This window comes from Phoca vitulina, unplaced genomic scaffold (assembly GCF_004348235.1).
Source record: "Phoca vitulina isolate PV1807 unplaced genomic scaffold, GSC_HSeal_1.0 scaffold11, whole genome shotgun sequence".
NCBI classification, from domain to species: Eukaryota; Metazoa; Chordata; class Mammalia; order Carnivora; family Phocidae; genus Phoca; species Phoca vitulina.
The window spans coordinates 18,097,516-18,122,629 of record NW_022589714.1 but is presented as its reverse complement, the minus strand read 5'-3'; the positions used below and the strand labels follow the sequence as shown (position 1 = coordinate 18,122,629).

The window sequence follows — 25,114 nt, the reverse complement described above, 5'->3', positions numbered from 1 at the left end:
CCCAACCCTGAGATCATGACCTGAACTGAAATCAAGAGTCGGATGCTTAACCAATTGAACCACCCAGGTGCCCTGAATTGTAGTCAGTTTTAAAAAAAAGTTTTTAATTACCTCTAGCACTTAGAAAATTGTATAGCTTCCCTATTCTTACGTATTAATGCTATTATCTACATTAATTGGTCAGCTTAAGCATAGTGAATCACGTTTTAGGGGAGAGGGTGTTATTTCTATTATTTAAAAGGTTGGTAAATGTAGGAGTTGGAAACGAAGTAGGGTTTTTATTCATTTATAATCTGTGGATAATAATTTGAATGAGACATCTGCTCAATATGTGTCTGAGGAACTTATAAAATTTCTTAATCTAAGTAGACCTGTAGTATTCTTGCTTGTTAGAAAATTGTGTCTAATAAATTATAAATTGCTTAATTCTGTTCATTGACAGTTGACTGCATTCCTCACTTATTAAAAGGCAAATTGCATAATGTTTTTAGTAGCAGGAGAATTTAAAGTGGAATGATTCTACACATACTGATTATGACATATCTAAGCTAAATGTGAGATGTCAAAGCGGTGACAGTTACATGAGGGAAAATGTGGTTGGCAAGGTCTTGATTTACTGTTATCACACTTTATTATATCCTTGCCCCCAAATCCTAAGAAGATGATAGCATTTTTATTCCAAAATCTTCTAAAATTCAGCTTTAAGAAATTACATAATTTATATGAGAGCTACATTTCAGATATCTTTAATAATTTTATCTTGTTATTCTTTACAAAGCTCAACAGAATTGGTATGCTGTAGAACAAAAGGACAAATAATAGTTTGTGTTTTAATACTTTGATTTAAGGCTTATTATCTTTATATCCTGAAAATATTTGACAAATAGTACTTAGTAAGTGTTATATCTAAGTCTGGTAGAAATCAGATATGTTCTTTTTCTTTTTTTTACATTTTTTAAAATTTTATTATGTTATGTTAATCACCATATATTACATCATTAGTTTTTGATGTAGTGTTCCATGATACGTTCTTAAAGATTTTTTCCTTTTAGAAGAGATTGTCAGGAAGGCATAATGTATTACACATCTGTTTGTTAATCAAAATGTCTAACTGGAATATATTTTGGGAGTCCACATATAGTTCTTCTCTAACATGAATCTGGTGAGATGTATATACATATATATACATATGTCATATATTTTTTTAATATAAATAAAGAGTAAAAAATATGTTTTGCTACAGAAACCACTTAGACTTCGGAGTGGCCATGAAAGGTGTTTTCAGGATAAACACAGGGTACTTCTGCTTCCTTCTTGATAAATCCAGGCTATTTAAAAGCTGTCACATTGCCCTGTTGCCATGGATATTGTAATGAGGGAGAAGGAAAAAACTATTCCTAACTTCCTGTCTTATTTCTTAAGATTTGATTTTGATAATTTTAAATGTTTCATTTTTGAAATGCTAGATTATGCTTTGTGGTGAAGAAAGGAGATTTATTATTTTGACACTGTCTTTCTAGTTCAGTGTCTGAGGCCTTCTGTAATCGTCCTCTTCAGTCAAACACTGAGTGTCTTGCCAGCTTTTAGAATCTGGCAGTGTCAACATAGCAGCGGACAGGATCTCAAAGCCGCTTTGAAATAGGCTTTGCCTCTCAATTTATTGGTGATGGCATTGGGCTTAGATGTATATCATCATGGAATAAAATGCAATACCTAGATATTTTTAGTTTGTGTTTTTTTTAAAAACTACTGAATCTTTCTTTGTTTTAGAGGGCTGTATTAATTTAGAGGATTTTTTTAGAGTTTCTTCCAAATTCTCATAATGGCACTATATAAGCAAAGATTTTTTTATCCCTCAAGTCTATATTTCTTAGATATTATAATCATCTAAGACTAGGAAAATAAATGCTTTATTTCTGTCATTTTACACAAAGATCTCTAAGAATAAATTATAAGTGTAAATGAATTAATTTTTAGTTATTAGAAAGTCACTCACAAAAATTGAATAGAAAATTAATATCTTTTTATGTATATTTAAGTTCTGAAAGATTAAATATTATTCTGGCTAGAATTTCAAGATTTCTTGGGGCGCGTGGGTGGCTCAGTCTGTTAAGCATCTGCCTTCGGCTCAGGTCATGATCCCAGAGTCCCAGATCGAGCCCCGCATCGGGCTCCCTGCTCCGCGGGAAGCCTGCTTCTCCCTCTCCCACTCCCCCTGCTTGTGTTCCCTCTCTCGCTGTGTCTCTCTCTGTCAAATAAATAAATAAAATCTTAAAAAAAAAAAAGATTTCTTACCTATATAGTTTGTTGCTTTGGTGTATCTGTCCTTGAATTTTCTCTTTAATAGATTTCAAAATAAAAATAATGAGGTTCATTTCTTAAGTTTACACTTATGAACAGTATCATCTGAATTCAGTCTTTGTAGTTCTCACTAATGTATTTAAGGTAGTACTTGGATTACTATGAATATATAAAAGAGTGATCTCTAAAATTATCTCTGCCACATATCAGTGTGTTTGTGATACTGCCTCAGCAAGATTTGAAGATGAAGAGATATAAGGTAGTTTTTAAAGTGATCGACTCTTTTGCCTTTTTAATTTGTGAGACAACTGATGAAATGCCAACTCTAAGATAATAATTCATGTCTGAATTGTTGAAATCCATCTGGAATAGCCACCTCTTTTTGGAGTAGTTTGTAAGGTTTAGGGCATAGATGTTCTTCACTTATATAGGTTGATCCACTATAAGGAGCCAAGGAGCAGTCTGTATTCAGAGCAGTGTTTCTCAACCCATGAGGCTGGTAAGAAATATGGGTTATATTATGATCCAGCCTGCATATGCTCGCATGTGTGCACAAATATGCAAAACAGTTCATGAATACTTTGTACAGTGCACTGTTTTCTATTTCATTTTTTTTTAATGCCAATTCTAATTGTTATCCAAAAATAAGATTTCAAAACTGAGTATTGGGCCATGTCTGCAGTTTGATAAACTATGTTTAGGATATGCCCCTTATTCTTAAGTTTTTCTTTACCTTGCTCTGCTTATACATATGTTCTATATTATATAGTTTTCTATGGAGATTGTTGATAAACACCTATTTAAACTATGATGCAATTGCAATCTAAAGAAGAAGAGAAACTCTGGGAACCCATACAGATGTGTGACATCTGGAAGGAAAGATATTTTCTAGACTGTTTGCAGTAGTTCTGAGGATGGGAGTCAGAATTTCCAGAGGATCTCTTGTTTGTTTGATTTGGCCTTTTCTTTCCTTTCCAAACAATGGGTAATTTCATACTCAGCAATATTTTAAAAGGTAGTTCTAATTTAGTGGGAAAATAACTCATAAACCAGAATTTGAATTTTTAAAAAGAAGTCATTTTGGCCTGAAGATTATTAGAATGCAGAAAGTAAATAGGAAGGAATTCCTTACAGTTTTATTCCATGCTTCTTTTGCAAGGAAGAAGTTTCAGTAAAATATATCAAAGAAAGAATTTTAAATTGGGGGACAGAAAATAAGCTTTAGTCACTCTTTCTCTATTTAGCATATGATATCTGAGCCTCAATTTGCAAAGTGAATGAGTTTGGCCAGATTATTTAAGTTTATTTTCAACTTTAAGACTTTCTGATTTTAGGTTAAATCAGGGATTAGATTTTTAAGTGCCTTCTAGGCATAAGACACTTATATGGTAAAATTTAGAATATTACAGACAGGGGTATGAATTAAGATCAATGAGGATCTGTTTGAGGAAGCTGCTAGAATCCTGCTCAGATGTTATTTGAAGTTTGTGTGCTTTATGGCCACTTAATCCTCAGGTTCTCTTGCAGAGTTGAGTGTTTATACACTCAATACAGATTGTCCAGTAAAGAAGGAAGGATGGAAGTTCTAGCATTTTAAGTATTTAGTTGGAATTGACTCCGTGGTTACTATAAACTGTGCTTTCTTTGAAATTATTTTGCTATAAACAAAGTAAGTCTTACCTCTATTGGAGGTGAAAAATAGAAGAAAATGTGAAATGGATTATGTTAAACTTCTGAGAATTGTGTATTGTTATAGGCTGATAATTCTGTATTTGAGAAGGTTATTAAAGAATTGATATCTGTGATGGTAGGTTAATTAAATAAATAACATAAACAATTTTGAAGGAGATAGTTGTGACTAAAAACAAGTTAAGAGTAGATATATGTTCTTAGAAATTATATATCTGTATAGCTAACAAAAATGTACTCCTACAACCAACTAAGTTACGAACTTTTTAGGTAGTTTAGAAGTTGTAGAAGAAATGATCTTGTAGGAATGGTTTGAGAAATGAATGTGAGTGAATGAATGTTTTATTTTCTTGGTCTAAGAGAGGTAGGCTATATATTTAATGGAATGTTACTCAGCTATAAGATAGAATGAAATCTTGCCATTTGTGACAACTTGGATGAACCTTGAGGGCATTATGCCAAGAGTAGTAAGTCAGACAGAGAAAGGCAACTGCCATATGATCTCACTTATATGTAGAATCTAAAAAAGAACTCCAAACAAACAAAAACAAATGAAAAAAACAAGTTCATGGATAAGAGAACAGATGGGTGGTTGTCAGAGGCAGGGGTGAGAGGTGGGCAAATGGGTGAAGGGGATTGAAAGGTACAAATTTACAGTTATAGAATAAATAAGTCCTAGGGGTATAATGTACAGCATGGTAGCTATAGTTAATAATACTGTCTTGTATATTTAAAATTTACTAAGAGTAGGTCTTAAAAGTTTTCACCATTAGAAGAAAAATACCGTAACTATGTGGTGATGTTAACTACACTTACTGGGTGGTGATGATTTTACAATGTATACAAATATGGAATCATTATGTCATGCACGTGAAGCTAATATAATATTATATGCCAATTATATCTACGTTAAAAAAGTGAAAAGAGAGGTAGGCTTTCAAGTTGATAGTCCAGTGGATGTGCTTCTTTTCATCCTGTCCTACAGAACATTTCTGTGTAAGTGAGAAAGAGAAAGTTTAGAATGTATAACGGTGACGGGTTTCTGAGAACTAAAAGAACATTACATTTAAAAATGTAACTGATCGTGTAGACTCAGGAGGAAAACCTATCAGGTAACATTTCATTAGGCTCTTCTTGGTGCACAGGTGTCTCCCATGCCAGCAGTGTGGATGAGGGGAGTAACAGCATGCTCATGAGAATCTGAGGCCTCCCCGGCCTCTAGTTAAGAGCACATTAACAGTAGCTAGCAAATAATATGAAATGGAGTTCTTTTAAAAGTGTAATTTCATATAAAGGATTTAAATGATTAAGAACAATTACATTAAGTGTGTATATTTACTATTTTGGGATCCTGATACGTAAGGTTTGTCATTTCAAGTTCAGTGATCATGCTTACTTGTTTTTTATACAATAATAAATTTTTTGGGCTTCATTACACTATGCTTCATACACTTCATTATGCTATATCAAAATATGCATAATTAATTGGGGCTTAAAAGGCTTATTCAATTTATTTAAGAAAAATTAATAAAACTGATTATTTCCTTAAAGCTGCAGAAGAAAGAAGATCAGCAGTTGGAGCCCAAAAAAAGTACCAGCCCTAAAAAAGCTGCAGAGCCCACTGTTGATCTTTTAGGACTTGGTAAGTAACAAAAAATATAAGTCACCTTAAGAGTTATACAATAATTGAAATCTTTACTTGAAATGAATATAATGGCTTTATCATCAGTATGCCAAAAGATACCTGTTAACTGAATTTGAAAATGGTATGATGAGTATGCTCAGTTCCCACAAAAAGGGAAGTCTTTAATAAGAGAGCTAGTGTCTGTCAGCACTGTCTCCCCTGAAATACAAGTAATGAGTTCCTTGGGGGAAAGAAGAGATATCAAAGTAATCTTCAGAGGCGTAGTAGATGACATTTCAACATTTAAAATAAAGAGTAGATTTCTTTTTCTCTTCTCTCCCTCCCTCCCTCTTACCCCTTCTCTTTATTTATTTTTGTTGGGGGGATTCCCTTAGCAAAATAATTATGGGGTAGCCTTATTGTAATATGTGCTGGTTTAAAACAAAATTTAATTTTGGTTAACTGAAGCAATGTGCTTTACACCTAGATCTAGTGGCTAAATTCATTTCATTTATTTGATGACAATTTAAGAAGTGCTCATTTTAATTTAATGTCGTATTTATTCTTATGGCTGACAGATATATGTTGTCTGCCTGGTAAGTAAACAGGCTTCCATTCAAGGAATGTTTATATGTGCTTTTCTACAAATACTGTCAGCTCTTTTTAGATCTTTCTTCTCTTCCTACAAAAATAGCTTTAAATAAATGGTTATTTTTAGTAATATCTGAGCCTTCAGCAGTAATTAATGTAAACATTTTTTTTAGTTTGGAGAAGGATTAACAAAGGAAAAAATGAAAGATACTTGAAGTTGAACTTCATATACTGCTTTTCTAAAAATTGATCTTTGTTCTTATTGAGTATATATTGTTTTCTGTTTTAAGAATTATAGTTGAGTGCTTTATTCATTTCTTAGGAAACTGGTATATCACGGAAATATATCCCTGTAGGTAAAAATTTTCTGTGGTGGTGAAAATAAGTAGTATATATAACTGTAATTTTGAAAGTACAGCTTTAGTCCAGGGGCTCTGAAATAATTACGTTGAATTCTAGTGCATATAGTTTCTGTATTTTCTTTTCTGTAAATGAGAGAAAAGAAAAAAAAGACTTATTACTAAAATCTTACTAAAACTATATGAATGTTTATCTTCACTGTACCATTTCCTTTGCAGTCTAAGTGTCTGGTTTATTACTTTATAACTTAGAAATGTAAAATATAAACTAGACCTGACTCTTATCATACAGATTCATTCATTGATTTAACAAATACTGATTAAGTGTCTACCATGTTTTCAGGCACCATTGTAGGCACTAGGGAGATAGCTATGAATGGAAACAGATAGAAATATCTGACCTTTTGGAGCTTTCATTCTATCTGAGGAAACAGTAAATAACACTTAAGTAAGGTATATTATGGGTCATATACGGTAAGTGCTACAGATAAAGTAAAAATGAGTAGTTGTAATTTTAAATACAGCGGCCAGTGCATGGAAGGTGCTCACTGAGTATTGCTGGAGCAAAGACCTGATGAAATTGTGGATGTCTGGATGTGTGGGGCAAGAACATTCCTACCAGAGAGAATAGCAAGTGCAGACGCTGTGCAGTAGCGGCTTACTTGATGTGTGCAAGAACCAGCAAGGATGACTGTGTAGCCAGAGTGGAATGATCTCTGGGGAAAGTCGTGACAGAGGAGGGGAGTGTGTGGCTTTTCCTCTGAGTGTCCTGGAAATACATTGGAGAGATTTGAACAAAAATGTCCATGAACTGACTTTCATTTTTAAAGAATTATTGTAGCTACTATGTTAAGAATAAATTATATAGCAGGGCAAGGCTGGAAGCAGGGAGACCAATAAGGAAACTGTTAGAATAATACAGGTGAGAGATGACGGTGGCTTAGAGTCAGTGGTGACATTGGAAGGTAAAAGAAGTTATCAGGTTGTGGGTATGTTTAGAAGTTGGAGCCAATAGGATTTGCTGACCAACTGAAATTATAGAATGTTTATCTTTGGGAATGAACCTGTAGAACAGGCAAATCTGCTGATTTAGGACAAGAAAAATTGCTATAACAATGTCTTGACTAGCCAGTGTGATCTAGTAGACAAATGGGGTGGCTGGCCTTAAATACTCAACTCTTACTGCAGTAATGTTGTGTAGTAATAACCACCAGAGCTCAGCAGCTCACATCAGGACACATTTCTTGTTTCTGCTCTCAAGTCTGTGGGTCAACTAGGGCATCTTTGCTAGAACTTCATTTGATGTGTTTCCTACCAACTGTTGCACTGTCACATATCATGTCTGTTTTTCAAGATCCTGTAAGTGTTTCCCTGTCCTCTGCCACCCACCGTCAAAGCCGGTACCACAGATTTTAGGATTTGGTGATGACAGCACCCCTCTTGTGGTATGACTTTCTGTGATAGTGCCCATGCCACATAGCAAACAACTCCCAAGTCTCCTTGGCATGTATCAGTTAACATTTTTTTCTCTCACTCATGGTCTGTGTAGTATCTGTTCTTATCCGTTTAATATCTGATACGTTCTCTATCAGCTCTCTTTTTGACAGTGGGAGAGCTTCAGGGAACCATTTCTTTAGGGGAGAACCAAGGTCGATATAGGACAGGAAGGTGAAGAGAATATTTGAAGAACGTAAGGATATATAGGGGATTTTGCTTGTGACTGTCAGTTTTAGATCATATACTGGAAGAGTTCCAAAGGGGGCAGGGACAGGAGCTAAGGTCAGAAAGAGGGATATCTTGCTGATGAAGTTTTAGCAGCAGGGATTGGGGGTATCTTACCCAGAGTATGTACAACTCTTCACTCTTACTGATCTTAAATTCTTTTTAAAAATCTTTTCAGGCTTTTTTTTTTTTTTAAAGCTCTGTGAAGCATTACCTTTAATGAGTTTGTGAAGGTCTAGGAGACCACAGAGAATCAGAGGTCCCTTCCAGCTCAAAACAGTGATCCTAAATCAGAATTGATTATTGGTATCTACTTTGGGCCGCAGACTGTTTTTCTTTTGCCCAAGGTAAGCATACCACTCTCCCCTAAGGGGACTCTGGTTTTCCTCTGTAAATTGAAACATGGTACGGGGTAGGGAGCAGGTGCCCTGAAGTATGATTTATGGTCATGCAGAGATGACAGTATATCCCCATGTGAATGAGACTGGAACAGGCATTAACATAAAGCATTTGCAGAAAATACAGAGAAAACCCTCACCATTAGTTTAGTCACACGACCACAGAGGGGCCATGAATCCTAAAGTTTACTGTTTGTATTTGGGATCACTTTTAATCTCATAATAGGGTAATTAAGATATTTTAGTAATTTGATCTTCCCTTTAAATGGCACTTTGGTGAGTCCATGGTCTTTTTTTCAACCTACTGACTCAAGCTAAACCTATTTTCTTCAGCTCACCTTTCCTGATCTACTCCCTATCCCAAGGTCAAACATAAAATGCTCTGGATATGCTTTTTAGCAAGGGTCAGCAAGATTTTTATGAAAAGGGCCACATACTTTGGCTTTGCAAGGTACATGGTTTCTGCAACTACTTAACCCTCCCATTGTAATATGCAAGTAGCTATATGCACATACATAAGCAATTGAGCATGGCTGTGTTCCAGAAATATTTAAAAATAGGCAGTGGATTATAGTTTGCTGACCTCTGCCTTTTGTTCCCGATTGTACCTGCAAGAACTGCTTCATACATAGGTATTAATTAGAGTCTGAAGCCTGTACAAATACGACTTATTCAGTGTTTTGCTCTCTAATACCAGAAGTGGGGTCAGATACTTGGTTATTACCTGCCCTCTAATCTTGGAAATAACCTAATGTCTTAGGGTTCCTCTTCAGTAAGGGCCAGACCGAAAATCCCTGAATCAGACTCCAGACTCAGATACATCTTGACTTGAATGTGTACCTGCTATGTTAGAAGAGAATTGAAATCAGTTTGTACGGCATGTTGGGGTGGTGTTCTTCATGGTCCCTACCTGTGTAGTTATTCTAGCACTGGGCATTATGCTGTTATGCTAGTCTCCAATTTTTGTTGATTGCTGCTTAGTTTTTACATGATAAAAACTGACAGACAGCTTAGCAATTGGTTAGGATAATCCTCCCAGACTAATACTTTCATCCAGTAGTGCTTTTTGCTTTTTCTTTTCTTTTCTTTTTTTTTTTTTCTGTAGAAAACCCCATCTGAGAATGCTTCAGGGCTGAGCAAATGCTCTAAGCATAAGGCTTGAGAAGAATCATAAATTGCTGGTGTTAAACGTGACCTTACAGGTTGCAGTTCACTATGCCACCGAAGGTAGAAAGCTCTCCTGTGGGGTTTCTGTCTGCGGTCATCCGTTCACTGCACGCACAGAGCAGCGCACCCTGGCCCCTTGCCAGGAGGCTTTGACTGGCAGTCCTGTCAGGCACAGAGGTGACTGGGGTGGAACGCAGAAGGTGTCTGAGAGGATCGGATCCTCAGTGCTCCAGAAGGCATCGTGCAAAGGATGGATATGATCTTGGTAATGAAAATCTAGCTCAGGGTGTATTCAACTGCTTAAATAAAATCATTCTTATGCTTACTCACTTTAATCTAGGGAAATTTCTGCCTAAACATTTCTTAAGTTCTACTTTAAATTATTTTAAATACCAAACTCTATAGAGGAGTAGGTAGAGGTTCCTTCAGTTTTTTCTTAATTCAAAAGCTCAAAGGAACATACAGCTTTGGGCAAGTTTTCAAGTTTTCTCATTCATGTTTGTGTTTCAGGAAATAAAAGCTTTAACTTACCACGATGGCCGAGTTCAAATGCATTGACAATGCTAGTTAAATGCAGTTAACAGTATATAACCTACTTAATTTTCTAGTAACATACATTCCAGTTTTATATGATGAGAGAGATGAATATATTACTCTCTTTTTTTAAGTTTTTTTGTTTTTAAAAGATTTTTTTGGACAGAAACAAGCTAAAGGATAAAACCCCCACAGAAAGCATTCTACGTACTTTTATTTATTTTTTAAAGATTATTTATTTATTTATTTATTTGACAGAGAGAGACACAGCGAGAGAGGGAACACAAGCAGGGGGAGTGGGAGAGGGAGAAGCAGGCTTCCCGCCGAGCAGGGAGCCTGATCGGGGCCTCGATCCCAGGACCCTGGGATCACGACCTGAGCCGAAGGCAGACGCTTAACGACTGAGCCACTCAGGCGCCCCTCTACGTACTTTTAAAGCAGAAAATTCCTACAGGGAAACTTCTGTTTTTCAAAGTTCATATGCTATAGACAGAAACAAGTTTGGGAATGAGCAGACTAAATGCCAGACATAGCAGCAGGAGCCCTGGGAAACCACTGGTGTCCTGTGAGCTGTGCACTGACCAGATCAGGAGGATGTTTGTGTAGTTAGCTACACACCCCGTTTTTCCAAGGAGAGGGGCTAAGAGAAGGAATACTCTGGCATAAGTACCCTATATAATTTTGTAGTCTGTTTTGTTTTTCCGATACAGTTTTTAAAATTTAATTTTTTTTTAAGATTTTATTTATTTACTTGACCAGAGACACAACGAGAGAGAGAACACAAGCAGGGGGAGTGGGAGAGGGAGAAGCAGGCTTCCCACCGAGCAGGGAGTCCGACGCGGGGCCCAATCCCAGGACCCTGGGATCCTGACCTGAGCCGAAGGCAGACGCTTAACGACTGAGCCACCCAGGCGCCCCTTTCCGATACAGTTTTAAACCTAATGAAAACTTGCATTGCTTCTGCTCAGAAGATTGTGTTCAGTGAACTATTGTCAACTATTATATTACCCTATCAAAAAGGAGGAATTGGTTTTATTTTTCTGTAACCACACCTGTGGAGGAAAGAAAATGCAGGTAGATGAATATATTGCTGTAAGAGAACTGGCAATAGGCAGATCCTTGCAAGTGGTCCTGAGTCCATGCTGGGGAGAAGTGAAGGGTAAATCACCTGAGGCTGGTGAACTATCATTATTTCCATTTTACAAATGAAGAAACTGAGGCACAGAGAAGTTAAGTTGCCCAAAATCACCTAGCTAGTAGATTACAAAGCTAGGCCCATGTTCTTAACTATTACACTATGTTGAAGCTGTGACACAAAATAAAACTCTAAGACTGCTGGGTGACCTTGTGCCGCACAAAACAGACACTGGCTCCATTGGTCAGATTGATAGCTGGTGGCATCGTGTCACAAGAACAGCACTGAATTTAGAGGCAGTAACCTATAGTTTGTGTGGGCTCTAGTGTTTTCATCTGGGAAATGGAAATGAGAACCCCTCTGTGGTTGATGGCCAAATCTAAGTGAATAAATAAATGTGAGGCGTATGGCATAGTAACTTGCATGCAGGGCTGTGCTGAGACTGTAGCCTGAACATCGGGTCAGAGGAGATGAGCAGGAAATAGCTCAGGCCTTTGAAGGGATGTGCAGAAGAGGGAGTCAAATTATGCTGTGTAACCTCCAGACCGTTGTCACACAGTATGGTCTTTGGCTGATGGAGGATTTGTTGCTTCCTTAAAAGCACTGAGGAAATCGGGTGGCCTCAAAGAAATCTAGTCCGTCACCATGTTTTAAACATTTAGAAAGAAATTTGTTTTATACAGTTCGGTTTTATATTTATATATTTCTTGTCTTCTGAGGCTATAAAATGGTACAGAAATATATATATATATCTAAGCAGTCCGTTCTACAACATTTACTCCTTAAAGCATTTCTTAGCAGTCTCAGACAGCAGCTGTAAATCAACGTGTGTGCATCTCCTGAAAGATGGACAACCCTGCAGGGCTTGCTGCACAGCACGGGAGTACCCATTCGTAAAGGGGTCCCTTCCTCCAGAGCTGGCCAGAGTGCAGGGATGGGTAGCATGGAGGGGCTTAGAGGGAGAGCAAATAGAGCAAGAGGATTAAGGTGATCTTTTAAGGCCACTTCAGTCATTCTGGTAAAGTACTAAATACTGTCTTTTTAGCAGTAAGAAAATTAACTAAAAAATAAAAATAAATAGCTCCATTTAACTCTCAGGCACCTGTTTTTTTAAAAAAGCATTTGAAAACGATTTGAAGCTTGAAAATTTTAATATGCTTCAAATGGACATTTGTGACTTGAATCTCCCATCCAAGTACTAACCAGGCCTGACCCTGCTTAGCTTCCGAGATCAGACAAGATTGGGCACGCTCAGGGTGGGATGGCCGTAGACTGTAGACTTGTGACTTGAATCTACAAAGTAACACACATGGGAGTTGATTTCATTCCATAAAGCAATTTATGTGTTTTAATACAAAGGAATTCCAAATAACACTTTTATTAAGGAAAGAGCTTTAGATGGTTTCTTATGTAGAAAATAAAAAGGGTTCTTTGAGTAACATGTAAATTTATAAAGCTTTAAGAAGAAGGAGTTTTGCCATGAGAGTATTACTGCATCTCATGGAAGCAGCCTTTTTTAATCAGTACTGTTTCCACTTAAACTCATTCCTTCTTAGGATGATGCCTCAGTAGTTACTGATGAAGACTTAGACTTGGCGGTTTCCGGTGTAGCAAGGGTGTACTCAAGGCTGAATGTTCGTGCTCAGTCAGAAACGGTAATGAAAAATGTAACATCCATTTACTTATCATATTCTTATCTGCCTTAAACTAGATTAGTAATACATAAAATCTCAGTTGCTCTTTGACATTTTTTATTATTTGCGCAAATAGATTATGACCAGCTAATGTATCTGACATTCAAGTAAAGGATGAATTCAATTAATGTTTATTGAGTGCCGGCAGAGTTCATGGAACTCTAGTAAATACCAGAAAATGCAGCTTTTGTGTGTATATAGTAATACAAGTCGGGGATGAGGTTGCAGTCTGGAAACTGGAAGGTAGAGAATTATTGCTGAGGGAAGAGTGGGATTATGTATGAGAATTGGTTGAGAGAATTCAGTTTGAAATATGGAATAATGCTAAAAATTCCCAACTTAAATTTTATTTTCCTCAATTCAAAGGTTAATTGTCTTGCTGCTGGTGGTCCGAGGAGGAGCAAATAAGTTTTTTGTTTTGTTTTGTTTTGTTTTGTCCTGTGGAAATTTATTTCAAGTAAGATCTAATGTGTTTATTACTACTCAGATAACCAGCTACTCAGGTAAACGTAGCTCCTAGGGCCTTACCTTCGTAAGGCATCTTATGGCTTAAAGCCCGTGACTGAGCATACAGCTTTGGAGTACTACCTGTCAGCTGCTACGAGAGCACACTTGGAACAGATCTGTAGGTGAGGAGAGTAAGATGTGCTTCCAGCTCACAAGGCGGTGGGTGGAGGACACTTGCCTGTGTGTGACTAGTTGTGTGTGGTGCTGTGGCAGCAGGGATGCACTGGCCTGTGGACAGAGTGACTCTGGAGGACAGATTTCTGCTTGGGAGAGATAATTCCAACCTCATTGTCATTGGTGAACTGGAGAGGGGAAGCCCTGGGATAGGGCTTTGTGTCAAGCATCAAATTAAGGAGGCAGCTCTACTCTCTTCCTGGTAAGACGACAGGAGGTCATGGACAAGGTCTCTGGGCTATAAACATGGTGCCACGGTGCAGTAATGTGGCATATTGGGGCTGCCTATCAATCTGAGTATATTCAGATGCCATTAAAAACTAAAAATGACAGGCGCCTGGATGGCTTTAGTCAGTTAAGCGTTCAGCTCTTGATTTCGGCTTTGGTCGGGATCTTGGGGTCATGGGATGGAGCCCCACATCTGGCTCCCTGCTCAATGCAGAGTCTGCTTGTCTCCTTCTGCTCCTTCCCCCACTCTCCCTCTCCTTCTCTCTCTCTCTAATAAATAAATAAATAAATAAATAAATAAATAAAAATATTTTTTAAAAACCCTAAAAATGAAAATATTGAGGTACTTGGGAAGGTTGCCATTTTTGCAGCCCCTGGATTTGGGGTGGAAAAGTCAGTAGGCCTGGCTGACCAGATGGATGGGTCTACAATGGAAGTGGTGTTAGGTCTTCTGGATTTGGGAGTCATCAATTGCCTTAGAAGGGAGCTCGGGCCAAGTACTGTGCCTGGGCAGGGTGGTAGTAAAGCCAGCCCCACCCTCCATGTGGTTTTATTAGGGACATAGGGCAACTGCCACTTAACTGTTTTATCCCTAGATGGGGAAGGGGCACCAGTTTCTGCTTGGGTGCTCCAGAAAAAGCTTCTCAAACTGGTTATGGCAGTTGAGTTTTCTAGGTACACCACCAGACTTCTGTTGAAATCCTAGGCTTAATGTGTAAAATTCTCTTGAGGTGATATGATTAAACTCAGATACTTTATATAAGGCATTGATGAAAGTACCTGGCAATTGAATTTAAATAAAAATACTAGTGTTAAAAATGTGTTATTAAAATGCAAAGTATTATATTCTTATTTCCTTTAGTTTACAAATTATCATTCAAAGGCACTTGGAATGAACCAAAAAGAAGACACTAAATATTGTCTTACTGTTTTGTTTTGGTTGTTTTGTTCTATTTTTTTTTTACCTTTACTCTTTTGGATTATTGGTGTTAGATGAGTTCTGGTATAGCCACAATTAATAGAATCAGCAGTCTTACTCACCATATTGAGGATTTCTAGAAGACAGAGACTGGCCTTCATGACTGTCATATTTGAAATGTTACCTTCTTTCTAGGCATCTATCAGTGTCATGATGCAAAGTAGGCCAGTAAATGCATGCTGGGCATGCCTTATGTTCATGTGAGATGTAGCACTGATTTTAACAACTTTTTTTCTTTAGCTTGAAACATTTTAACATTTTCTTGTAAATTTATGGTATGTGTGTAATTTAAAACAGACATCTACAAACTCAGTTTTCAGATAAAACACTGCTTTGAAACCTTAAGGTAACATTGAAAGAAAACAGTTACCCACAAGCAGCTAACTGTAGGCTTGATCCCTTGCCTTTAAGATTGAAATTCCTTCTTCATTTTACTGCATTGTCCTAATTTCTTCAGTTTGCTCATTGCCTTTTCAAGGGGTCCTTTGTGCTTCATTATCGTTCTTTATGATGTTGTCCCCAGCTAAATTTCTTCCATTTGCCTTAGGCTTTTCTTGTACTGTGGATCTCCCATTATTTTTATTGTCCACCAACTACTGTTTCTGCATACTGATTAAAAGGGGCTGCTCCCTCCTCCTGCTGCTGGCTGCTCCCACCACCATTCTGTAGCTGAGGAAGGAACCCAACATTCACTCCGAGGTGCATGACTGTGGTGAATTCTGATTAGTTTGCACAGACGTCCACTTCTCTGTTGCTTTTGTGGACTCTGAGCTTTTATTCAGTCAGCAAAGACTGTGCTATTAGTGGACCCTTGATCAAAAGGATTCATTGAACTCACTGTGATATGTAAATACTCTGTTGACCCAGGGCTGACTATACCCAACACTTGCTTCCCTCAGCCCAGTTTGCTCATTGATGACCACATCCACCTGTGTCCTTCCCTATAAATTGAGAAGATACTAGGCTTGGTAGGACAGTGGGATGGGGAGATGAAGAGGAACTGTGCATGTGGTGCTGAATGGTTTTTGAACCTTTGGTGTCACTGCTGCTCTTGGTGCAAATAATTATAAACTGTTTAAAAGTTGGCTTTTAGGGCGTCCGGGTGGCTCAGTCGTTAAGCATCTGCGTTCGGCTTAGGTCATGATCCCGGGGTCCTGGGATCGAGCCCCGCATCGGGCTCCCTGCTCGGCAGAAAGCCTGCTCTCCCACTCGCCCTGCTTGTGTTCCTGCTCTCGCTATTTCTCTGTCAAATAAATAAATAAAATCTTAAAAAAAAAAAAGTTGGCTTTTAAATTTCAGAATTTTTTTTTTTTTTAAAGATTTTTATTAATTTATTTAACAGAGATAGAGAGCACAAGTAGGCAGAGCGGCAGACAGAGGGAGAGGGAGAAGCAGGCTCTCCGCCAAGCAGGGAGCCCTATACGGGGCTCGATCCCAGGACCCTGGGATCATGACCTGAGCTGAAGGCAGCCGCTTAACTGACTGAGCCACCCAGGCGCCCCTTAAATTTCAGAATTTTAAGTGACGTTTTCGTAATTAGGTACAGTTTTAATTACGTGACTACTGACGAAATGTGGTTTAAAGTAAAGAGCACTCACTAGCCTAGGGATCAGAAGACTCCGTTCTAGTGCAGACTTTGCTGTTTAACTAGGGAAGTGACATTGAACAAGTCTTTTAATCTGTTGGTGCCCTGGTTTCTGTTACTGGAGATAGTGGAAAGAGATGCCTTTCTTGTCTTTCAGAGAGACAAAAATGATAACATGTAAACATTCTTTTAAAATGTCCGGGAACTACGATGTTTATAATGATGATAATGACAGTCTTTAACTGTCCTGTTTAAATACTGACAATCAAAAATACAACCTTCAAAATGAATTGAAACAATCCTTTTTAAAGAATGCTAACAGCAGGCCAGGGTAGTAAGTCAAATTCACAAACATTAAAGTCCATTGGGAAAACCCATTGGGAACTTGTATTTACTGATGATGCAAGGCTGAGAAGTTTTTGTTTAGGTTAAGGATTTGTTTTTCAACAATTCTGTGAATGCTTAGCTTTTGTATTAACAAGAAAAATTGATGCGGTAAAATCCATCATATTTAGGGGATTATATGGGGAGAAAACCAGGGTAGAGAGAAAAGAAGACACGTGCGCTGCAGATGTGAAAGCAAGAGAAGAGTCACCGTTGTCTGTCACGAGGCTGGATTGGAAACCTTGGTCAGACCTGGGAGAAAGTTCTTCATCTTAGGTTTTTGTAGTTAAAACAGTCTCTTCCTTAACCACTTGGAAACAGTGGCAACCTTGCCGTAAAAATCACTATTTCTAAGGAGATGCTTTGTGTGTCTTATTCTAAAGGATTCCACAGTTCCTTGGACTTATATTATGAGTTGACTTTCATGGCAGCTCCACTATGGTAGGTGGAGTTTGTGTGGAATGCTTTTCTGAGATTTTGAAAGGTCAGATTTTAAATGCAAATAATTTTTAATGGAATGAGACAATGAAGCTGTTTGCAGTGCAGTAGTAGAACATGAAGTTGTGAAGGAAGTGAGCTGTGTGGGCTTTATGTGAAGGACTGTGGATATTTACTGTTTCTGTAATGGTCAAAGTCTGGAAACTACCTAAATGTCCAGTAGTGAAGGGCTGAATAAATAAGTTATTTTAGGTCCACGCAATATAGAATGCAGTCCACCCTCACCCACACAAAAACAATTTTATCTAAAGAAAACGACTTTTGTATATACATTGTCTTAAGCATGTTTTTAAGCATTTGTTTATAAGCATAAAAAACGTAGGGACTTTTTGTATTGTAAAAGACACATAATGTACAATTTACCGTTTTAGCCAGTTTTAAGTGTACAGTTTGGTGGCATTAAGTACATTCATTCACATTATTGTGCAACCATTACCATCATCCATGGTAAGGAACTTTTATTAATTTTTGCATAGTTTGTATCTTTTCCAAGAATGTGTTGATTCTGTAGTAAAAATTGATTTATTATAACCCAAGGCTTTGCTCTGGCTCTGTGACGGTGGACAAATTTAATGTTTTTGTCATCTGCAAATGAGGGTAATTAATAGTACCTCTCTCATAGCATCATCATAAAGACTAAAGAAGTGCATGTATGTGTTTATGTATTTGTATTTTTTTAGACTGGCATGAAACAAGCACTATACTGAGTGTTGGCTGTTACTTTTATTAGTCACATATGTGATCCTCAGGGTATGAAGGGTAAAATAAGACTTCAAAAACCAAATAAAGTACTGCATGTTGTTTTATAGTTTAGATAATGTACTACTAGATACTGAATAGAATTTAGATTTGAAAGTATAAATAAATATTCTTAATGAAGTACAGTGTACTACTTAGACCTAAATTTCTGAAAGATGTACAGTTTATAAAAGTATGGACACAGATTATTTGCCTGGAGTAGGTGAACCTCTTGGTTCTCACACAGTGTATCCTGGGCTCACTGGTGTCCTGTAAACTAGATTGCATGACCTGTGATAAAAATCAATTAATGACATTTTCTGTATTCACCAAAAAATAAAAGGTAATATTTTCTCATGTGTAAGGTATTTTTTTCGTAAAATTTTCCTAATTATTAGTGTTTGCTATTACTTGAAGAAGCAAAAAATTTTAACTGAAAAACTGGAAATACATAGTTTATACTCAACTTGTCAGGTTTTTGCTTTTTTACCTTTGTTCCTCTTGGTCATTGTTTTATAGGACATGTGCTTTTTTTTTGTGAATTTAAACTGCATATATAAAATATAGTTATATTTTCTGCTAATAAAATGCTTCCTTATTCATATGATAGAATTAAACATGTCTGTTTGATGAGGTGGTTTCCCTGTCCCCAACTCTGCAGCTTATGGGCACCACTGGCTCACATGTCCTTGTTATTTGAGTTTCTTTACTGAGCTGTTGTAGATACCACAAAAAAGATGTTCCTTTAATTGTGTTTTTAATCTAGAATATCTTCTCCTTTTAAAATATTTTATTTCTGGTTCATATTTACATGATGTATTACACATGATGTAAGTGGAATGCGGAATGGACTGGAAAACATGAAATAGTTCTTATAAGAGGTCTGACTTCAAACGAATGTTGCCATTTGTGGTTAGAAATGAAAAAAAATGCTTTCATGAGTCATATTTGAATTCTTTTGTGTCATAGTTGTGTCTGTCTCATAACGTTATGGGGATTAAATGAGTTAATGTCTGTACTCAGAACAGTGCCTGGCACATAAGGAAGCATCAGGATGCAGAATAACGTGAATAGTGTAATACCACTATTGTTAAAATGGGGTTTGGATATATTATACCTAGAAACCGGTGAGTAAAGAATATTTTTGGGAGAATAAAACTGGAAATAGTTTCTTTGGGAAAGAGGAGAGAGCCTGGGGTAAAAGGGGGACATATATTTTGTTGTCAACTTTTGAACTGTTTTTTTTTTTAAACCATATATTAATTTTTTAAATGATGCCATGTTTCAAGTAATTTAAGAGAATCTACTTTAGGATGAGAATCTATATTCTTTTCAGATGGCCCTGCTGAGGCACCAGTGACCAATGGGAACACAACCACATTGCCGTCCCTGAATGATGATCTAGACATCTTTGGACCAATGATTTCTAATCCCTTACCTGCAACTGTCATACCCCCAGCTCAGGTATGTAATAAGAATATGGTTTTACATGATCACGACTTCTTTTTTGAAAAGTCTCAAAATTTTAATTTTGAAAGAACTGTCTCTGAGCAGTCTCTGATTTGAAAGCTTTATTCTTTAGGCCAGGGGTTGGCAAATTAAGCCTGCAGCTCATTTTTGCAAATAAAGTTTTATTGAAACAGCCATTCCATTTGTTTATATATTGTCTGTGGCTGCTTTCACACTACAAGTTGAATAGTTACGACAGACACTGTTTGACCCACAAAGCCTAAATATTCACTGTATAAAGTTTGCTGACTCTTGCTTTAGGCAAAGAGTGCTGTTTAGAGTGAACCAGTGGGAAAACTCAGACTATCTCAAACTTGCCTGAGATTAACAAGGTTACTTCAGAGGTTTTAAAACCATGGGTGTTTAAATATTCATTACAAGCCAGTAGTTCTTTTTTTATGCTGTATTGAGCCATTCCGAAGATTTAGTTCTGGCTGCAGGAAAACCAAAAATAAGAAATTCTAGCAAATTCAGTACTCATATTTTTTATGAAGATTAGTTGTTTTAAGTTAGTCCTAAAACCTTTTTTTAAAATTGAAGTATAATGGACACACTATTTTTACTTTTTAAAATGATTTTTAAAAAATTATTTAGAACAATATTAATGATCAGAATTTTTTTACATATTGATGGTAAGGAAATTTTGAATTGTGTTCTTAATACTACGTGGAATTTTTTTTTTGCCTTCATTCCTTTTTTAAAATTGTAAATTGCTTAATACTTTTAAATATTTTTTCAGCTTTATTGAGGTATAACTGACAAGTAAAATGGTAAATACTTAAAGTGTATATTTGATTCCCACCATCAAGTTAATTAACACATCCATCACCTCATGTATTTACTTTTTTTTTTTTTGATGAGAACACTTTAGCTCTCTCTTCACAAATTTCAGTTACGTAATACGGTATAATCAACTATCATCACATTGTAGGCCCTCAGACCTTAATTCATTTTATAACTGAGTTTGTTTCAACCTCCCTGTATTTCCTCCACTCCTGAGTCCCGGTAACCACCATTTTGCTTTCTATGAATTCAACTTTTTTTTTTTTGATCCCACATACAAGTGATCCCATGAAGTATTTAGCTTCCTTTAAGGTGAATATATGAACTTTTTTAGGGATATAGGTTACTCTTAAGCATACAGCTTTAAGATTCTATTTTAAATTTATACTTTATAAATGAACAGTAGTTTGTTTCAGTACAGCATAATTTTTGAGGTAAAATATTTCCCTTTTCTCTAGAAAAATGGAGCCAAATGTATATTGTTTGGGTAGAAAGTTTTAATAAGAATCTATGTCTTACTAAGAAGATTAATTTGCTTATTTTATTACACATTTTTTGTTATTATGATAGTCATTGTATAATTACCAGTAGAATTGAGCAAATAAGTTTGAGGAATTAGTTTAAATTATCTTTATCAAAATTGCATCATTTTTTATTTTCAGAAAAGATAGCTTTATTTTATGACTTGGCTCCTTCTCCCTTCCCCCAACACATAAAAAGAGGAACTGTTTGTTACTACTGTGGTTTCAGTTAACATTAAGCACCTTGTGAATTTGTGCAGGCAGGAGTATTCATGTAGTAATAAAAATTGTCTAATGCTAATGTTGTGGCTTCAGAAAGAAGCATTTAGAATATTTGACAATCTGAGCATGAAAAGCAGTTTCTTTTGGTGTAGCATTCTAGTGAGGCTGTTTTATCTGCTAGACTTCCTCGATTCCACTGGACTATGAGAGTTTCTTTGCAACCGCTTAGAGAATTAGACCCCACATCTGCGGCTTCAGTGTACTACTTCATGTGTTCTGTTCAGTATCAAAGCAAGTAGAACAATGCAGACGTCATTTAAACTCTTAAGTAGCACCCGACAAGCAATATGGGGTGTAGCTCTTGCCTTCGTGAGGGGTTGGTCTGACCTGCATGCTTTGTGCATTCTGCATTAATAACTAAGAGTAACATGACTGATTTTTTTAAAATCACATCTAATTCTTTTTTTAGAGCATTGTTTTTGGACCAAAACTGTGCCAGTTGTATTGTGAGCCCTGTAAAATACTTGGGGAACAGAATTATCTTTCATCTGAACTACATGTAAAGGTTAAAACCCAGATATGTTTTCAAAATAATGTCTTTCAAAGTGGGGAGAGGGGAAAGGCAGGTTAAAGTACACATTTTATACATACACTCCCGCTATGAAATTACTAATTTTGCTGGGTTTCTATTATGTAAAATTGATTGGACAGAAATAGGAATTACTCTGAGCCCCTATAATTCTTTCAGTGCTCATTTCGTTCATAATTAATGTTTTTTAAAAAGATTTCCCACTCAGGAACGCCTGGGTGGCTCAGCCGGTTAAGCGTCTGACTTGGGCTCAGTTCACGATCTCGGGGTCCTGGATCAGCCCCATGACTGCTTGTGCCTCTCCCTCTGCCCCTCCCCCACTTGTGCTCTCTCTTTCTCTCTCTCTCTCAACTGAATAAATAAAATGTTAAAAAAAAAAAAAAAAGATTTCCCACTCACGTGAAAGTGAGATTTACCTGTTTGGCTGTGTAGTCTTATGAAGGTTAGATATACTCAGCTAACCAGAATGCACATGTGTATTGGGGGTTCAGAGGGAATCATTCCAGAGTCCCCAGAGGTGACTTGTAGAAGCCATCCCTTTCCTTCTATCTGTAATATACATATACCAACAGTATCTAGACCTGCATGAGTGCTGTGCCCTCTCCTTGGGTCAGCCCTAGGATCCCGACAGCCAGAGAACCTCTGGTTAGGGATTCTGCAGCGTCCCAAAGTGTAAATTGATAGGCAGACCTTCTTCTTTTTCCTGGAGTTGTACTGCTATCAAATGGAGCACCAAAAAATAAAAACAGACATATGAGTGCTTATTCATCATGCTATTTGGTTTGGCTCTTTTTAGATTATGACCATGTTGAGGTAGATACTCTATTTTATCCACCCTCATCAGAAGAAATACACATGTTTAGAGCATGTGAATATTAGGCTGCTCTAGGATGAGACTGTGGTTTCATCTTCCGTGGTTTCACTTGCCCACAGTTCAGAAGCAGATGATCCTCCTTCTGAGGTATCACCAGGTGATCAGTAGTAGTAGCTTAACACTTGTCACAGTGCCTCACTTGTCATTCCCCTCACTTCACCTCACTACGTAGGCATTTTATCATCTCACATCATCATAAGAAGGGTGAGTACAGTGTATTTTGAGACCATATTCACATAACTTTTATTACAGTATATTGTTATAATTGTTCTATTTTATAGTTATTGTTAATCTCTTACTGTGCCTAGTTTCTAAATTAAACTATGAGAGGTATGGATGTATAGGGAAAAAGCATAGTATATATATAGTATATGTAGGTTTTGGTATTCTCTGTGGTTCCAGGCATCCACAGGGTACTTGGAATGTATCTTGGAAGGGGTGGAAATGGGGGAGCTACTGTTATAGGTTTCCCAGCCATTTTGGATTTTAAGCAGGTTCTTCAATTGAACAGAAACTAAACATGATGGAAAGATTAGTGAGATGGTTGCTTCATTACCTGACAACATTAACAGTAAACACGGTGTGCTTAACCCTGCCACAGAGCATTTCTTGTGGTCACAAGCAACTGTGTAAGGTAGGAAATCTTATTATCCCCAAGTTTAGAGAAGAGGGACAGTGGAGATGAAGTGACAATATAAGGGTACATTGTTTTCTTTAGTAAGCAGTGGGACCAGGATTCTAGTCCTGGCAGGCTGGCTCCAGAGCTCTTGCTCTTAGCTTCTGTGAGCTTCTGTTGCATCATTCGTAGTTCAGATAATACTTTATTCAAGCATGTTGTTATATTTGGTATTCCATTATGTCCAATTTCTTACACATTTTAGATCTTTTGCAAAATTAAGTGGCTTATCTCAAAATTCTTAATTTGTCATAATAGATTCAACATATTGATCTGCTTGAATTTGTGAATACAATGCTTGGATGGTAATTTATTGCTAGGTTTTTTAGCCAACCTGTTAAATGTCTGAATTTTTAAAAAATTAAGACAAATCATATGCATGATCTTTAGCTTGTACCTACTACTCTCACCTTATTCTATAGTTTGAGAAGACTCTTACTCAGTTTTTACTGTTCTTAGAATTCTTTGAAACTCTTCATATGTAAAACAATTTCATGTAAACAAATGTGATTGAATATTTAGTGACTTTAGAGATTATACAGTCACAGCTATAACAACCTCACTTTAATCTGTGTGCAGATATAGATTAAGTGAAAATTTTTGTTTTGTGTCTACATGTTTCTTTGTGTTCCTTTGCCCCTTGTCCAAAAGTGGGATTGAAGATACGGTTGAGAGTATAGGTGGTTGAACTTAGCTGTGCTTCATTTCTGGATGGACTAGAAACATCCTAATGTGGTGGTTAAAACTGATCTAGGTTAGATTTATAAAAATATCTTGATGCAGCTTTTGAAAAAGCCTTTTCTTTTTTTCAAAGAAGACAAGATCAGCCTTCGCAGGACCCTCTTGGAGTATGCTGTCATTGTAGCAATGTTCTTTATTTCAAGGGCTACCAGATCCTTGGAGTAGTAGTTGCCAAAGGGGATGCCTCAGCATCTTCCAGGAATGGTGGTCCTCACACGGCCATCACATGCTGTTGTTGAAGCCACTGTGGGCAGGATGTGGGTCAGGATGTGATGGGCAAAAACTCAGTTGTCAGTTGAGCAGGTAAACGCAATTTATTATGAAAGAGCTTCAGTCTGCCTCTCTTCCAGCAACAGATTCAAAATAGGAAACATTGTACCTTCCTCCTAGATACTGTTTTTATGTGGGCTTGTGAATGATCCTCTGTAATGTCACCGTATTACCTTGTACAATTAATTTCTAATTTCATTTAGATTTTAAGTAACAGATGAACTGTGTTTTAGTATGCAGAATTTGACAGCTTGCTTTGGTATTTGTCTCAGGGGACGCCCTCTCTACCTGCAGCTGCCACTCTGTCTACAGGAATATCTGGAGATCTGGATCTGTTCACTGAGCAAGCTACAAAGTCAGAAGAGGTGGCAAAGAAACAACTCTCCAAAGACTCCATCTTATCTTTGTATGGTACAGGAACCATTCAGCAGCAGAGTACTCCTGGTAATTCATTTTAAAATCTGCTGTCAGCAACGTGTAGTGACATTACTAGAAGTATATACCCTTTGTGTTATTTTTCTATGTAATGGGTACTTTTGTTGCAATTTGTGCAAATACAAAATTGAAGCATTAGAATTAAAAAGGCATATACAGGATTCACAAAACTTTATTCACTTAGAAT

At 36.9% G+C, this 25,114-nt stretch overlaps 1 protein-coding gene across 2 annotated transcripts in view; it reads left to right on the top strand.

The window, feature by feature from the left end:
- SMAP1 (small ArfGAP 1) overlaps nucleotides 1-25,114 on the top strand; it is a 163,564-nt gene that overhangs the window by 134,476 nt on the left and 3,974 nt on the right. For both annotated transcript variants that reach the window (XM_032409521.1, XM_032409522.1), the window contains exons 7-9: nucleotides 5,542-5,632; nucleotides 19,644-19,771; nucleotides 24,765-24,936. In XM_032409521.1, coding sequence (XP_032265412.1) covers nucleotides 5,542-5,632; nucleotides 19,644-19,771; nucleotides 24,765-24,936 — 391 coding nt within the window. The remainder of the gene's footprint in view (nucleotides 1-5,541; nucleotides 5,633-19,643; nucleotides 19,772-24,764; nucleotides 24,937-25,114) is intronic.